Source organism: Tachypleus tridentatus, chromosome 2, assembly GCF_004210375.1.
Source record: "Tachypleus tridentatus isolate NWPU-2018 chromosome 2, ASM421037v1, whole genome shotgun sequence".
Lineage (NCBI taxonomy): Eukaryota > Metazoa > Arthropoda > Merostomata > Xiphosura > Limulidae > Tachypleus > Tachypleus tridentatus.
In genome coordinates, this window is record NC_134826.1 from 46,223,245 (window position 1) to 46,238,747 (window position 15,503).

At 32.5% G+C, this 15,503-nt stretch overlaps 1 protein-coding gene across 1 annotated transcript in view; it reads left to right on the forward strand.

Moving 5' to 3' along the window:
* The first annotated feature begins 3,455 nt into the window (after window positions 1-3,455).
* The window catches only part of LOC143242672 (solute carrier family 53 member 1-like), a 41,322-nt gene continuing 29,274 nt past the window's right edge, over window positions 3,456-15,503 (forward strand). The window contains exons 1-5 of the mRNA XM_076486152.1: window positions 3,456-3,720; window positions 10,048-10,099; window positions 11,385-11,486; window positions 11,633-11,732; window positions 12,148-12,328. Of these exons, the coding sequence (XP_076342267.1) occupies window positions 3,652-3,720; window positions 10,048-10,099; window positions 11,385-11,486; window positions 11,633-11,732; window positions 12,148-12,328 (504 nt within the window). The 5' untranslated portion in view covers window positions 3,456-3,651. The remainder of the gene's footprint in view (window positions 3,721-10,047; window positions 10,100-11,384; window positions 11,487-11,632; window positions 11,733-12,147; window positions 12,329-15,503) is intronic.

Sequence of the window (15,503 nt, forward strand, 5' to 3'; positions counted from 1 at the left end):
TTGAAGCAGCGCTAAATTTTTTAATCATTAATTCTGTTTGTATCAGTTTTACAATACAAACTAAATAAATGTAAAAAACAAAAACGTATTTTGTGTGAGTGTGAGGGTAAATGAAATTAAAATATTCTGAAATAATAAATACGTAACTTTTTCACGTGTCGTAATACTTATGCACGAGGCCCGGCATGGCCAGGTAGTTCCTTAAAGTACTCGGCTCATAATCTGAGGGTCGCGGGTTTGAATCCCCGCCACACCAAACGTGCTTGCCCTTTCAGCCGTGGGGGCGTTGTAATGTGCCATTCAATCCCACTATTCGTTGGTAAAAGAGTAGCCCAAGAGTTGGCGGTGGATGGGTGATGACTAATTGCCTTCCTTCTAGTGTTACACTGCTAAATTAGGGACGGCTAGCTTTGAGCGAAATTCTCAATCAAAAACCAACAAATGAGAAACAAAAATATTTAACGTGAACTTTGAACTGAGATAACAACGAGACAGCATTCCGACGAGACAGTCAATTATTATAAACTTAATAAGTAACAACTATTTTGAAAGTGTCTCATTACGAACTAAAATGACAGTCTTAGTTCCTTCCTTACAGGACACCAAGCAGTGGACTCAGTGGTAAGTTTATGGGTTTATTACGCTAATGCTTGAGATTCGATCCCTGACATGGGTACAGCTTAAAATGAAACAAAACTCCATTGAGCTAGACATAGGTTATTGGTTTCAGGTGTGATGTGCCTTTGAACACGTCGTTACAGGTTTAAAAAACAGCTTATATTTTGCCTTGAATATGAATATGTTTCTATGACACTTCCCAGTTAAAACCTGACAGCTGTGGATTATATCTTTATGATTTTTGTATCAGATAATACAGTACATTTAACGGCTTAAATCAAAGTTTACCCAAACCGGAAATCACTTCTCTAGAGCGTGAAACATCAATCATTCGAAAATTATGATAGTTAGTTCTTTTTATATCTCGTTCTTCAGTTGTTCCAAAAATAAATTTAAAAAGTTTTAAACTGATAGACAAAAGTTCAGTTTCTCTATAGTCACTTGAAGCACAAGCTACACAAGGGGTATTGAAACCCCTTTGTTATTTGTTATTTTGAATTAAGCACAAAGCAACTCAATGGCCTATCTGTGCTCTGCCCACCACGGGTATCGAAACCCGGTTTTTAGCAATGTAAGTCCGCAGACATACCGCTGAGCCACTGGGAGGCAACTCGACTTGTAGCAATATAAGTCCACTGCCTTACCGTTGTGCCACTGGGATCAAGGGCAGTCTTCGCAGAGAAATACATTTCAACAACCACACAAATTTTAAAATCCTCAGAAATAGGTGTAGAATAGCAGAGATAAGTGTAATTATTACACTAGATCTTTAAAGCATTAACACTTTCACAGTTTTACACATTTTACATTTATAACAAAATGTGTACATATAATATTTATTTTTGTAGCATGTGCATAACTATTAACGTTTACACAAGAACAGATAAAATCATGCAAACATCCGTTATTTAACAAATGTATTTTAGTGTTTAATTAAGAAAATTTTATTCTCAAAACTTTAAGTTTATTGTGACTTATTACTCGTCAAAACGTTTGTTTGTTCGCTGCATTTCGCGCAAAACTGCTCAAGTGTTAACTCTCCTAGCCATTCATATGTTTGAAGCAATAAACTAGAGAGAAAGTAGCTTGCTAGTCAGTTCCATTCATCGCCAACTCTTGGACTACTCTAATCGGTTAGTGAGTTTAAACGATTCATTATAACGGCCCCACGGCTGAAAAAGAGAGCGTGTTCAGCGGTATGATTCGTACTAGCGCCCCCACCCCAGTGGCACAACGGCATGTCTGCGGACTCACACTGCTAGAAACGAGGTTTCGATAACCGTTGTGGGCAGAGCACAGATAGCCCATTGTGTAGCTTTGTGCTTAGTTCCAAACAATCAAATCGAACTCGCGACCCACAAACTGTGAGTCTATTGCCTTAAGTACCAGGTCATGCCAGGCTACGAGCGAAACGTCATACCACTAGACGGAATGATAAACATGGATTATTTACATTGTACGCTCTTAAGAAATGTAAATATTCTTACGAAAATACGCTCCTGGTGTTAATCTGAATACTTATAACGCTAAAAACCGAGTTTCGATACCGGTAGTGAGTATAGCACATGTAACTTATTATGTAATTTTGCGGTTAACAACAAACAAAATTCTGCATTAAGCGGGTAAGCTGGACTCTAGTAGTACAGTACAATTCTACGTCACTTACTTAAACGGTGTTAGTTATGTAGTTCGTATAATATTGTTAACAGCAATACAATGAAACAATACATTCCACTCTATAATTTACAAACATGAAAAGAGTATATTTAATCAGCTTGATTTTGGGCCTCGCTCTAAGTACCTAACTCGACCTGATAGGAAGCCCATGTTTTGCTTTCATTCAGAGGTTGTTAAAAAGTAATGATATAGCTATTTTTAAAATCTATTGCTGAATTCCAAAACATAATTTGTGAGAGTTTCACACTTCGTAGATGAAACTGGCCCACATAATATCGACCAATAACAAATATAATTGTTATAAGTATATTACATCTCTTAAGATTTTCGTTTAGAAATAAGCACAAAACTATGGGCTATCTGTGTTCTGCTTACTACAGGTATCAAAACCCGGTTTCTAGCGGTGCAAGTCCACAGACATACCGCTGTGCCACTAGAGGGCACCGTAAAGTAACACTAGTAGAAGTTTCTCTTTCACTGATGAATGTTTTAAGAATTACGATTTTTGTGTGCGAGAAAAAATACTCTATTTTCAAAAACGTCTTTTCATTAATATTAGTCAAATGTAAAGAGCAGAAAACTCGCACGAAAAATATGAAACACAAGAACAACACAAACTTTCTAACATCATAACTGGAAAGTGTAAAATATTGAAACTTAATTACAAAATATTCACAAAGCATTATTATTACAAAGTTGTGATATAAACTGGTGTGCTAATGTACTAGCAATATGTAAAGCCTATTAAACGTTCGTCATTAAAACATACTTACCTTTGAATTCTTATCAGACCGCCTAATTATAAATAATTGTTTTCTGCTGCCGGTAACACTTGTTTGAAATCGAAAAATAGACAAATTATCGATTCAGGACAAAAAAAAGAAAGAAATAAACCTTGTATGAAAAGACAATTTACCAAGGCTTATATTTCTTGCTTCAAATTTTCTTATACTACCGATGCTAGTGTAAACACACGTCCCATTCAGTTTCCAACCTACTAACTAACTACCTGAGTACGAAAAGCACGTGTACTAGCTTTGAGAAACAACAAACCTCCTACAGTGTTGCGAATTTCACGAATAAGCCAATAGGGTTAATGGAATTTCGCAGGGAAAAATCAGACGGGGTCTTTGTACATTTTATATATTATTGTCCAATCAGTGTCGTTGCTTTTCGAAATACGGAGCAGATGGTGATAGTTGGATTGATTCGATGGAGGAAAGTTTAGATTAGAAGACTAGATTCTGTTTGTGATATTTACTTTGTCACTATTTTGATTTAATAATCATCACCATTTAATCACTTAGAAGCAGAAGAATATCTGTGCTAGTTTAAAATTAACGGAATATTTTTGTTATGAAATTCGCTGAACATTTATCAGCACATATTACACCAGAATGGCGCAAACAGTATATTACATACGAGGTAAGTGATAAAAAAGCTAAAAGGAAAATTTAATTTAAATAAGCTTTGTATGATATTAGTAATATTATTCATGTAAGTCGTCGGTTATGATTAAGCCACTAATGACGACAGAAACCACTTAACAGCGATACTTATTTTATGTGTGTAAGTTAATGTATAAGGTGTAGATTTGTTGTATCTGGATTTTTAGAAAGCATTTGACAAGGTGTTACATAAACAATTAAAATGCGTGTGAAAACTGTCTCTATAAGTGTGTGAGAAGTTGGTTAATTTGATAGAAGAGTGGCTGGACGGAAAGTAAAAATAGAGGGTTGTTACAGTTGAGGTTCAGTGAAACTGGATTAATGTCAAAAGTGGAATACCACAGGGCTCAGTGTTATAACTCCTGCTCTATCTGATTTAAATCAATGATGTAGGTGAAGGAAATGTCCATAAATTACTTAAATTATCTTATGGTAGTACTTAAAGTCTTGGGTGTTGTGAGGATGCCATTGTTTTCCAACAGGATTTAGTGATTTAGGCAAATAAATGACAGATGGGTTTTAATCATAATAAATGTAAGATAATACAAGTGGATTATCATAATTTAAATTATAAATATAGTTTAGATGAGAATAAACTTAATAGTGTTATGAAAGAAAGGAAAACTTGGCATAGTGATTAATAATTTTCATAAGCTATCCAAGTAGTGTGCTAGTGGTACTGGTAGAACAAATAAGATTTGAGTTTGCATCAAGAGAAATAGTGAATATAGGTGTAAAGAGGCTATAGGTCACATTTAGAGTAGTGTGTTTTGTCTTGTGTTTCGTAGCTTGGGTAGGGCATTGAGTAGTTGGAAAAGGTTTGGATGAGGGTTACTAGAATGGTGTCTGGGATGAAGGTGGTTGTTTTACAAGAGGTTAACATCTCAGAAAGTGTTTTCTCTTGAAAAAAAGAAAAAGAGCTAGAGGGGATCAAATTGAGGTGTGTAAAACTTTTAAGGGAATTTGTATTGATGATGCATCATTTTTTTCATATTTAACATTCAGAATAGTAGGACTAGAAGACAGAAATATAAATTTTAGAAGGATAGGAGTCATCTATAGCTAAAAAAAGTTTCATTTTTTTTGGTTAGTTTTTGGTAGGAGTTGCCTTAGATGTTGTGGAGGCAGTAAGTTTAAGAGAAACTGGATAATTACATAGATGAAAAGGGCTGGTTTTGAGGTTTTTTTGTTGTTTTTCATTTGTGCCTCTAAATATTATGTTATTACTATTACTGTATTAGTATAGAGGACTATGAACTTGCATGGCTTTATTTGAAATTAAATTTCATTGTAAATTAGTACATTTATCTTAGAAAATAAAGTAACCTTTCAATTTATATTATGAATTAATGACAATAAACTTTCAAATAAAAAATTATATTGTGGTAAGTAAAAAAGTCAAAATAAATTAAAAGAATTTCCAGGGCAAGAGCTTGAATCCAGGACCATTGATTAAAAAGGTCATTATTCTGTCAGTTAAGCTGTCCTTGTCCACCTCTTTTTCACTCATAAAGTTTTTTAGTAAACATATAAACTTCATACTGTGTTTTGGTGTGGTCAGGCAATTAGTGAGTTGGTTTACCAACACTGAACCAAATCACATAAGCCTTGTTAACCAAGGGTCTTGGGTTTAATTCCTAGTCCCAGAATTTCTTTTCAGTTATTGGCCTTTACCCATACAATAAAGTTTGTTACCAATGTTAGAGAGATCAGGGTATTAGTATTTTTTAATGCAATGTCATACCTTTCTCACAAATAGCTTTTCTTGACTTATTCTGCCCTCTATATGCACAGATTTTCACTTGTCACTAGCCTTGATATTCCTATCCACCCTTACATGAGGTATGTGAATGTTATTATCCAAGTAATCCTGCAGCAACTTTCCACCAATAGGAATGAAACAAAACTCCTATTTGCACCCTCTCTTGTGTGTAGTTCATAATTATTTCTCAGTTGGCAGTGTAACTGTCAGGACATATTTTAAGACTGAATTTTTATTTAATTCAACAAGTTTATTGTTTATTATTTCACTGTATATATTTTTTCCAACTCTAATTCTTCAAAATTTTACATTTTTGCAAATTATGTCTTTAGAAAAAACATTTTTCTTCTATTAAATCCACTGTTTCTTCACTTGCAATTCCACATGGCATTTACTACAGCTTGTGGAACTACTACAGCTGGCGTCTGAGCAGGATTTATCATACAGGAAGTAATAGCTATGTTTCTTAGGGTGCTGGATAATTTTATGTGGTCTTCTGGGTCACCTGATGATTTTCTTCACATACCATGTGAAAACAGAAAAAGATTGTTTGGGCTTTTGTTGCATATTTGTCAAGTGTTGCCAGACCATGTGTACACATTCTTAAATCTGCACTGTAAGACCTATGTGTCGAATGTGCCCACCACTGAGATGAGGTGTTTTGCAAAACTGTTTGTACATATTCCTTGTATATTTTCCTTCATAAAGATGTTTGCTCTGGATAATACACAAATGCACTAACATGAATAAACCTGATGAGGATTGCTGCCTATCCCTGGTGATGCATGTCACGTAGGTCACTGGATCAGTGTGCGTTTCAAGATAAGGTGCCATAATCACTGATTGCACTGTCTCTGGTACAGCATTCTTTCAGACTCTTCAATGTGTTTTTTTCTCCTTTTTCTAGTGAAGGATGATAGTCCTTGCCATTTACTAGTTCCTAGCTGCTGGGATGATGGACCATAGAGACTTCCTCTTAGTGTGCTCAATCCTACTCAGTAAAACAAGGATGGTAGTTTTCTCCCAATGTACATAGCATTGGTGTACATCCTACTGTGGACTTAATATACAATTCCAGATGCCATCAGGTTGTCTTGGACAGTGCAAACATGCAGTTTGCCCCTTGGGGTGAGGCATTCACCTTCTTACCATCTTCTACATGTTGATTTCCAGCAGATATAGTGATGATTGGAGCTGGATCAGCCACACAAGTTCTACCTTACATATGTGGCTGTGTGCCCTTCTGTAATCACAGACTAGAGTCACTAGACGATACATTCCCAATGTTACCAGACAAGGGAATGGAAGTGCATTCTTACTTTGCTGTTCAAGTTCCTACTGTTCCCCATAATTTTATATATACAGTAAAATCTATACTCCATGTGATTTAAAGATAACATCTTCAGAATCTCACTAATAAATTATTTAACATGATTGTAGGTACAATGCTATGTGGTATCTCAAAGAGCGTAACTTTGGAAATAAATATTTCTCTATGACCAATCTCATGCATGCACACACACTAGTCAGAAAAGAAAAGTGAGAGGTGATCTTGTTGAAAGTTATAAATTAATGGCCCTGATTTCTTTGTTCTATATGCTGAAAACAATGGGACAAGAGAACACAAGACTAAGGAAAAAATGCTCCAGGTTTCATTTAAGATAATTTTTCATAATTGAGTTAATTCATTAGAAGGGGTTATCATCAGCTATAGTGAAGGCTGACACCTTATAAGAACATAGAAGGAGAACAGAGAAAAGTAATTGGTGAAACATTTGCTGGGATGGCCTAACATAAGTAATAAAATGTTAATGTAATATGTGTTCAACATATTTGTGTATTTCAACATCTGTAGCATTTGTGCTAACTACTTTTCCAGGATCAATCTCAGTGGTTAAAGGTGATACATGTTTAAGGAAAAATATTTATTCCAAAAGTTGCAAGATTTGAAACAGGATTTTATATTACACACTGACAAAGCTGGACAATTATTGGTAATTGCTAATCAGTTGATTGGTAGGCTCATTAATTGATTACATTTAAATATTTGTTTAGTACAGTGCTTCACAAACCATTAGATCTACAAGCAAAATAAGAAGGGGGGGAGTTATCATTGAATGCTTCTTGGCAGTTTCCTTCCCTCTAGTGAGCAGTTCAAAACCTACACAGTGGCAATTGGCTTTAGTAGTTTTGCCATAACAAGTGTGTGAGTATTTTCTTATAGCAAAGCCACATCGGGCTATCTGCTGAGTCCACAGAGGGGAATCAAACCCCTGATATTAGCAATGTAAATCCGTAGACTTACTGCTGTACCAGCTGGGAACTTGCCATAACAAAGAAAAAGCAAGTGACAGATGGCCACTCATCTAGCTGTGTTTAACAAGAAAATATAATAGCAATATTTCTATTACTTTTAAAATTGGAATAATAAAAACATTAATTAGGAAACTTAATTTTGATTAATAAATTATTGAAATAATTGGAAATCTTAATTTTGATGGGTTAATGGGTTAGTTAAATGACAGTAATATATGTAGCCATTGCTCATTGATACTTGATTAATCAGTTAAATTGCTTAGCTTTGCATGTTTAGAGAATTGTTTCAGCATTCCTTTTCACACTTACTGAGGTATTATACTAATTTAAAATATTTTTTTGTGGTATAGTTATCCCAAATTTTACACTGTATTTCATTTAGACATCACATGTAACAAATTTGATGTCATTATTATACAAGAACTTTGCCAATATTGTAATAAAGCATATGTTATAGATCTTCACAAGGAGATAGCAAAGCTGCACAACATTAAATTTGTCTATTTATTTTAATGAGGAGAGGTCATATGATCATATGTTAAAAATAAAAACTTTGCTGTCTAGTTATTAGGTAAAGAGGAATTGTAAATACCTTTTAACTGAGAATATTAAACCTGAAATGAACAGTTTTATTCTTGTATTAATTGAAAAAAACAACTCAGTGCTTCATTAAGAGATTATAAAGGGAACTTTATTATAGAGGAAAACATGACTGAAACATTTAAGTTACTGCTTGAAAGAAATAAAGTTTTTTCCATTAAAATCTATATAGAAAAGGCTTTAGAAATATTTCAGAAAATTCTAGGAAGTAAAGGTTTTAATCATCTTACAAGAATTTATCTTAAGGCCTCAAACAAGCTTAGCAAATAACTACATGTGCTGTGGGCATTAGCTGTTATTTTCTAAAATATTTTCCTTTGAGAAATTTCTCGTGATTAGAAAGTTGGACATAAAATAAAAAAGTTCATTGAAGGAGTTGGGAAATTATAAATCTATTAGTTTGATTTCTTTTGTTATCTAAAAGCCTGAATAATTTAGCAAGCAGTCATTTAGAAAAAATTTTGGAAAGTTGGCATTGCTAATGACCATTTTTCACTGTGTTTTTTTTATAATAAAAGGATTTTTTGTCTTATTAGCTGGAATGTTTTGAAAGAGCTTACATTGTTCTGGACCAAGGCTTCATTGTCAACACTATTCATTTTACCTTCAAAAAGCAGTCATAAGAGATGAATTATTGAGTTTTGAAACAGTAAAATTATGAGTAATAAGTTTTAATAATTCAATAAAACATGCCTTCACTGATAAAACAATTATATTTTGAAAGCTTTTACTGTGACTCAAATATAAGAAGTAATATTACTTTGAAACTTAAGTTTGAACTTGCTTGTTAACTTCCATTATTACTTCTCTTCTAGGTTTTTCAAATTGTGAATTAATTTGGTGAAATAGTAATATGATGTGTTTTAATTGGGGTAGTTGTGTTGGTTGTGAATTAATTTGGTGAAATAGTAATATGACGGGTTTTAATTGGGGTAGTTGTGTTGGTGGTTGACCCTTGATTAAGATAATTCTAACAGATTAAATAATCTATTCTTAATTGTCAGTTTTGTCTTTCTTATTAATGATAGTGTTACATTAAAATTTTGTTAACTTAGTGTTAAAATTTAAATCTAGAAGTGGTTCATCTCTCACAATTACAGTTTGTGATAGAAGTTTATATACACAGTTTTCTAACATGTATTTACATAAAGTTTTGCATAACTGACCCTACAGAGCTTAAGTTATCAGCAAAATTACTCATGCTTATTGTTTAAGATCATTTCAGAAGTGACAGATATTTGAAACATATCTGTTTCTGCCTAAAACCAAATCTGCACCTATATTTAATTTTATTACTAACCATAATTTTGCAATACAGGTTTGTATTCACCCAGAATTTAATATTGTGAGCAGCTAAACCATTGAACTTGTAACTTTTTCATATTTCGGTTTTGGTTTGTTTGGTTGTTGCTGTTTTTTTGTAACTCTTAATAATTAATATTCATCACATTTATTATATGAAATCTGATTTTATTTAAGATAATGTGTAATATTGTATACCATAAGAAACTATATAAAAATTTTTGTGCTTTACTGCAAACCTTTAATACGAGTAGTTTTAACTTTATTGTAAAAAGGCAATTACTATTCTTGTAAATTATTATATTAATTTTTTAAACTTTACAGGAAATGAAAGTCATGTTGTATGCTTCAATGGAAAGAGCACCGTCGGAGGAAGGTGGGAGAGACATATTTTTGTCTTTAATTATTTCTGTAAATCAATGTGCGGATATATAAATAAAAATTTGAGATTTGGTGTATGATTACTATTCTTACTTTAAAAATAAAATAGATTTGTTATTAGAGAATATTTATGAGTAAGTATATTAAAACTGTTAAATATAATTTATTTTATTTTATTAAAAATTGTGCTTTAATTCTGGAACCTGTTTTCAGCTCTAGTTATAGAAACTAATTTTTTTCCTTGCTTGAAGTTCTATAATTCTTTCAAAATGAGATAAATCAACTACTTACCAACTATCTAAGAGCTAAATTTTGATTCAGTGAAGGATAAAGTAGGAATACTGGCCATTTTATTTAACGTACATTATATAACAATGTAAAGTGCTTGAGAAATGTACGTGTGCACTGATAATGGTGATTTCAAATTTCTGTCATTAATATATCAAAGAAATGTGAATTTATGTTAACTTTTTGAAATCAATTTAAGCAGAATAAGTAATCAATTAAACACATGGAAACCATAATCAATGAGAGAAGAGCAGATTGTTTAAATGGTAAAATATTTTCCTATTTTGTTAATGATACTGAAAACCTGGTAAGGGTTGGTACTCTTAACAGTGTTTCTCTGGATCAAAAGGACCTGTACAGATTTACTGGGAGAGAGCCAGAGCATAAAAATGAATTTGTTGAGCATTTTAAAGAAATTGACTTGTGATACAGGAATTTGACAAGAATCTCATTATTCTGATTGCTGAAACAATATAAATTCACCTTTTGAGTTTTTAGTGTTGACTTGAAACAGAAATTTTTTTTATTTATGAAAAATGGAATTTAGTGTTAAGAAGGTTAATACTTTGAGACACAGTCTGGATTAGTTGGTGTCTCTACAGGAAACCTGCTCAAATTTGATTTAAAATTTTTAGAGAAATTGGATGAGCTGTTTATGCAGGAGAATATTAGAATTCCTGTCTTGAGTATTTGGAGTACCACGTGTAGGATTTAGAAGAATTAGTGAATATTTGATATTTGTCAAAAAAAAATTTAACCACATAAACTTGTGAAGTATTATGTCTAGCCGTTTGTGCAAGTAGCTTAAATTCTTTTAAATATTCTTTGTATAGTAATTAATTTAAATAGTGCCTGTTGCATGAGTTTTACAGTTACTACACCAGAACTGTGGTTTTTGATGAGCTCTTTTCTCTAAATTATATTTATCTAGTCACATTTTTCATAGTATTTAAAATCAGATTATGTTGCAAATATATTTGTATTTCTTTTAGTTGTAGAACGAAGAGAAATTACTCAATACATTGCAAAGTTTGATGAAGAATTTTTTCACTATTGTGACAAGGAATTGGCAAAGATAAATACATTTTTCTCAGGTAAGTAGCAAATCAGTAACATTTGAAAAGCTATTTTATCTAAAAGAAATCAATTATGAGAAAAGGACTAAGAAAGCTGTAAGATGTAAGTAAGTAAATTTAGGCTATGAAAAATTATACTTTATTGCTCTTCTCTTACTTTACAGAAAAACTAGCAGAAGCTACCCGCAAGTTTGGTAACTTAAAGACAGAGTTAAACAATTCTCTTAGGGTTTCTGGTGTCAAAAGTGAATCTGAAGGAAAAAGGTAAAGTCACTTTATTATATAGTTAAAAGTAAACAATACATGCATTGTGTTATAAAGGAAATATAGTTGTTCACATATTTAACACTTTCAGCTTAATGTAAAGATAAACTTTGAAATGCTCTTTTTTATAGTGTTTATAGTGATCATAGGCTGTCTTTAGATGGATGTTTTTGGGAAGAATGTTAAATTTTTCCTGGGTGGTATATATTATTATATTTCAGTTTCAACTGGTATACTTGAAATGCCTTCAAAATGTTTATTAATAATGTTTACATGTAGAGAAAATAACAATTCTAACAAAAAGGTAAAGAAAGCTAATTTTCAATTTCATAATTTAAAAGAAGAGATTAAAATTTGCTGTTAAGAATATCAGTGCTGATGTCACACATTCTCAATTTTTATTCTCAAATTCTAGGTTAACATTCAGGCTGAAAGCTCTGAACAGAGAAACTCAGAAGCAAGTTCGAACCCAAACACGAAAGATGCATGACCTAAAGCTTGCATTTAGTGAGTTCTATCTAAGTTTGATTCTTCTGCAGAATTACCAGAATCTAAACTTCACTGGTTTTCGAAAGATTCTGAAGAAACATGACAAGGTAGGTCCTATGAATCGAGTATGAGTGGTGGTTTGCTTGAAAAACAAATCATTAAGCCTTTTACTTCCCCATAAAGCTAAAAATATAAAATGATGTTGAAAAGAAATAAAAGTATGTCCTTAAATAATGCTTTTGTTACAAAATTGTATATGGTTTGATGATTCTAATGTAAGAGATTATAAATTCTCTGAATTGTAATGTTTAAAGTTGTTGTTTGATATCATTGAAACTATATTGATTGAGAATTTAATATTATGTTGCTTGTATCAGAATCAGTTTTATTATGTTTCAAATTTTAAGAGCTTTACATTTAGAAATTATGCAAAATTGATTTAATTATGGTAAAAGAAAATACTTTCAAAGAGATGGACACATTTACAGAAACACATTGTAAAATTGCCCAATGTAACACAGAAACTATGATAACTAGAGCATTAAATCTTTATAAACATCTGGAAGTTGTCAGGCTTTATTGTCACAAATTGAATTTTTGTCATAAAGAAAAGCTAATATTGTAACTAAACGCCTACTGTAGAACAATGTAATAAATATTTAAATGTTTCTGCAAACTGTCCTTTTTTGTGTTAAAATGGTATTATTTCTACCATGTGTAAAGTGTGTTTTGTTTTGTGTTGTTTAGAGTAATATATCAGGTAATCCCTTAAGTAATGTCCAATTTTAGGTTCAGGAAAAGAGAAAGAATTTTAGAAGCTTTTAATGTTATTCAATCAATAATATATGTTCCATTATTATTCATTACTTTCTGCTAACGATTCACAAGCTTCTGAATGCCATTTCTATAAAATTCTTGGGGTTTGGAAAAGAATGTAGAGAGGGTAGTTTTGATATCTTCATGTGTTCCAAGCTCTTTTTCGTGAAGATAGTTCTGCAGACTTTAAAATATATAATCATCAGATGGAGTAAGGTTTGGAAATAAGGAGGATATGGAAGTTTTCCTAGTCTAGCTCTTCAATCTTTGCAGATGTGATTCTAGCTGTATTGGGCTGTGCATTTTCCTGGTGTAACACAACACCTTTATGACTGATCAAAGCAAGCCTCTTTTCTTTCAGTGCAACAATCAAACACTCTAATTGTTAGCAATAGAAGTCTGATGTAATCATTACATTGAGTGGCACCAACTCAAAGTGGATCACACCAACAATATCTCACCAAATGCTCAAAGACTTTCCTAGGGTGGAGGTCCATTTTGGACTGTGCTTTAGCCAGTGTACCTGCACTGAGCCATTGTCTGCAGCACTTAACGTTTTTATAATATATCATTTTATCATCTCCAGTCACTCACCTGTCCAAAAAAGGTGAGTTACATTCATGAGAGTGTAGAGAAATGCACTCTTGCTCTAAGGTTGGCTTCTGTCAAATCATGGGGGACCCATTTTCCAAGTTTTGATACCTTTCCAAGCTGTTACAGATGATGGTGAAGTGTTGAATTAAACTTCTGTGCTAGTTCTTCAACTGTTGCAGCACAATCTTCATCAAGTGCAGCCACCAGCAAGTCATCATTAAACTCAACAGGATGACCTCAACGTGCCACATCGCCTTAGCTGTACTCACCTAATCTGAACTTCTGATACCACCTTCAGTGTTTTCTTTCATTGAGAGACTCCACACCATAAGCACATTGAATGTTTTGTGTAGTTTCTGCTGCACTGTTGCCTTTTTTAAACTCGTAAAGCATTATATGCCTAATGTGTTTTTCAGACAAATCCATCTTTGTATGGGTTTATTTCATTAATGATTTGAAAAAGTGGAGTTAGGTTAGTTTCTTTTATTTGTCTGAACATTTTTATACACGTTCTACAACATATTTTAGTCATTAAAGCCTTATACAAAGACAGAAATGATGATGCACTATGTTTTAAATTTTCAGACATTACTTATGGGATGACCTGATATAAAGTTTATTATATTTTTTCAAAAATTTATAATTTCTGAATAATTCTTATGTCTGTAATCACTGAAAACATCTAATTACTTGAATAAAGTTCAGTAAAAGACTGCTTTGATTGCATTATTTATTATTTTATTTATTATAAGTAACTTTATGTCTTGTGGTGTGACTTAAATAAAATCTTCATAAGAAATAATGATGTACAAAAAAAGCATATTTAAGAAGCAAATTATTTTTCAGTGTATGGTAAAACTATATAATGGTCTGATCAATTAAAATACTAATTTCTTATAACAGTGAATTTACATGTGCATTATTTTAGGTACATGGAATTTGTGATCTTATTGGAAGTGCATTATTATGGGTAATAGCATGAAAAATAGGAACATTAAATTTCAGGTTGCAATTAGCATATAAAGCACTTGTGTAACTTTGTATTCTGCTTATCTGGACTTTCAGATCAAAACAATGTTTTTCCAATGAAACTTGCATCCGTTGACAATACGACTATTTTTCAATCTCAAGGGTTTCCACTCTTTGCATAATTGAATATTGAAAACATGTGCTCCAGTCTTTTATACCCCACTTGAATACTCTGGGCAATTTCTAATTTGCAAAATTATCCACCGATTTCAGCGTGTCTTCTTTCTAAGTACTATATATAAGCACCTAATTCAGGTAATATAATTGCCTTTTCTCATCAAAGTATCTTTGACAGGTTTCTATCAATAGGAGTGTTATGATTATTCCTTACTTACATTGTGACTTTGAATGTTGTTGTCATTTCTACAGTTATCCTTTTGTTCATGTTTATAAACCCTTTAACAAAAAATAGTACCAATGGGTATGAATTTCCGAATTAATGTTTCTGCTACAAAAGTCAACCAGACCTCTTTTGTTCCACCTCTGCTATCTGGTGTATGTCAACAGCGAGAGGAGATAATCTCAGTCAGAGCCACTTATGATATGATCTGTTGCGAGATGTAAATATATATGTGGATCAAGGGTGTCTCTCTGGAGGGTTCCAAGGTAACTTTTGCAAATGACCTGGAAATGACTGGCAAGAACTTAGATTTACTTTTTCTGGTTATTTGTTTTACTAGGTTGGCCTTAACAGAGGATCATTTTTATCAGCCACCTCAAGCCCCTTTTTTCTATTGGTTACTGAGGTTTGTGAGGTTTTGAGAGTCTCTCTTATTGCATTCAGCTCTACCCCTTCCTTATTAGCAGAAAGAACAGCAAGTGACTACTTGGTTTTTCCTTGTT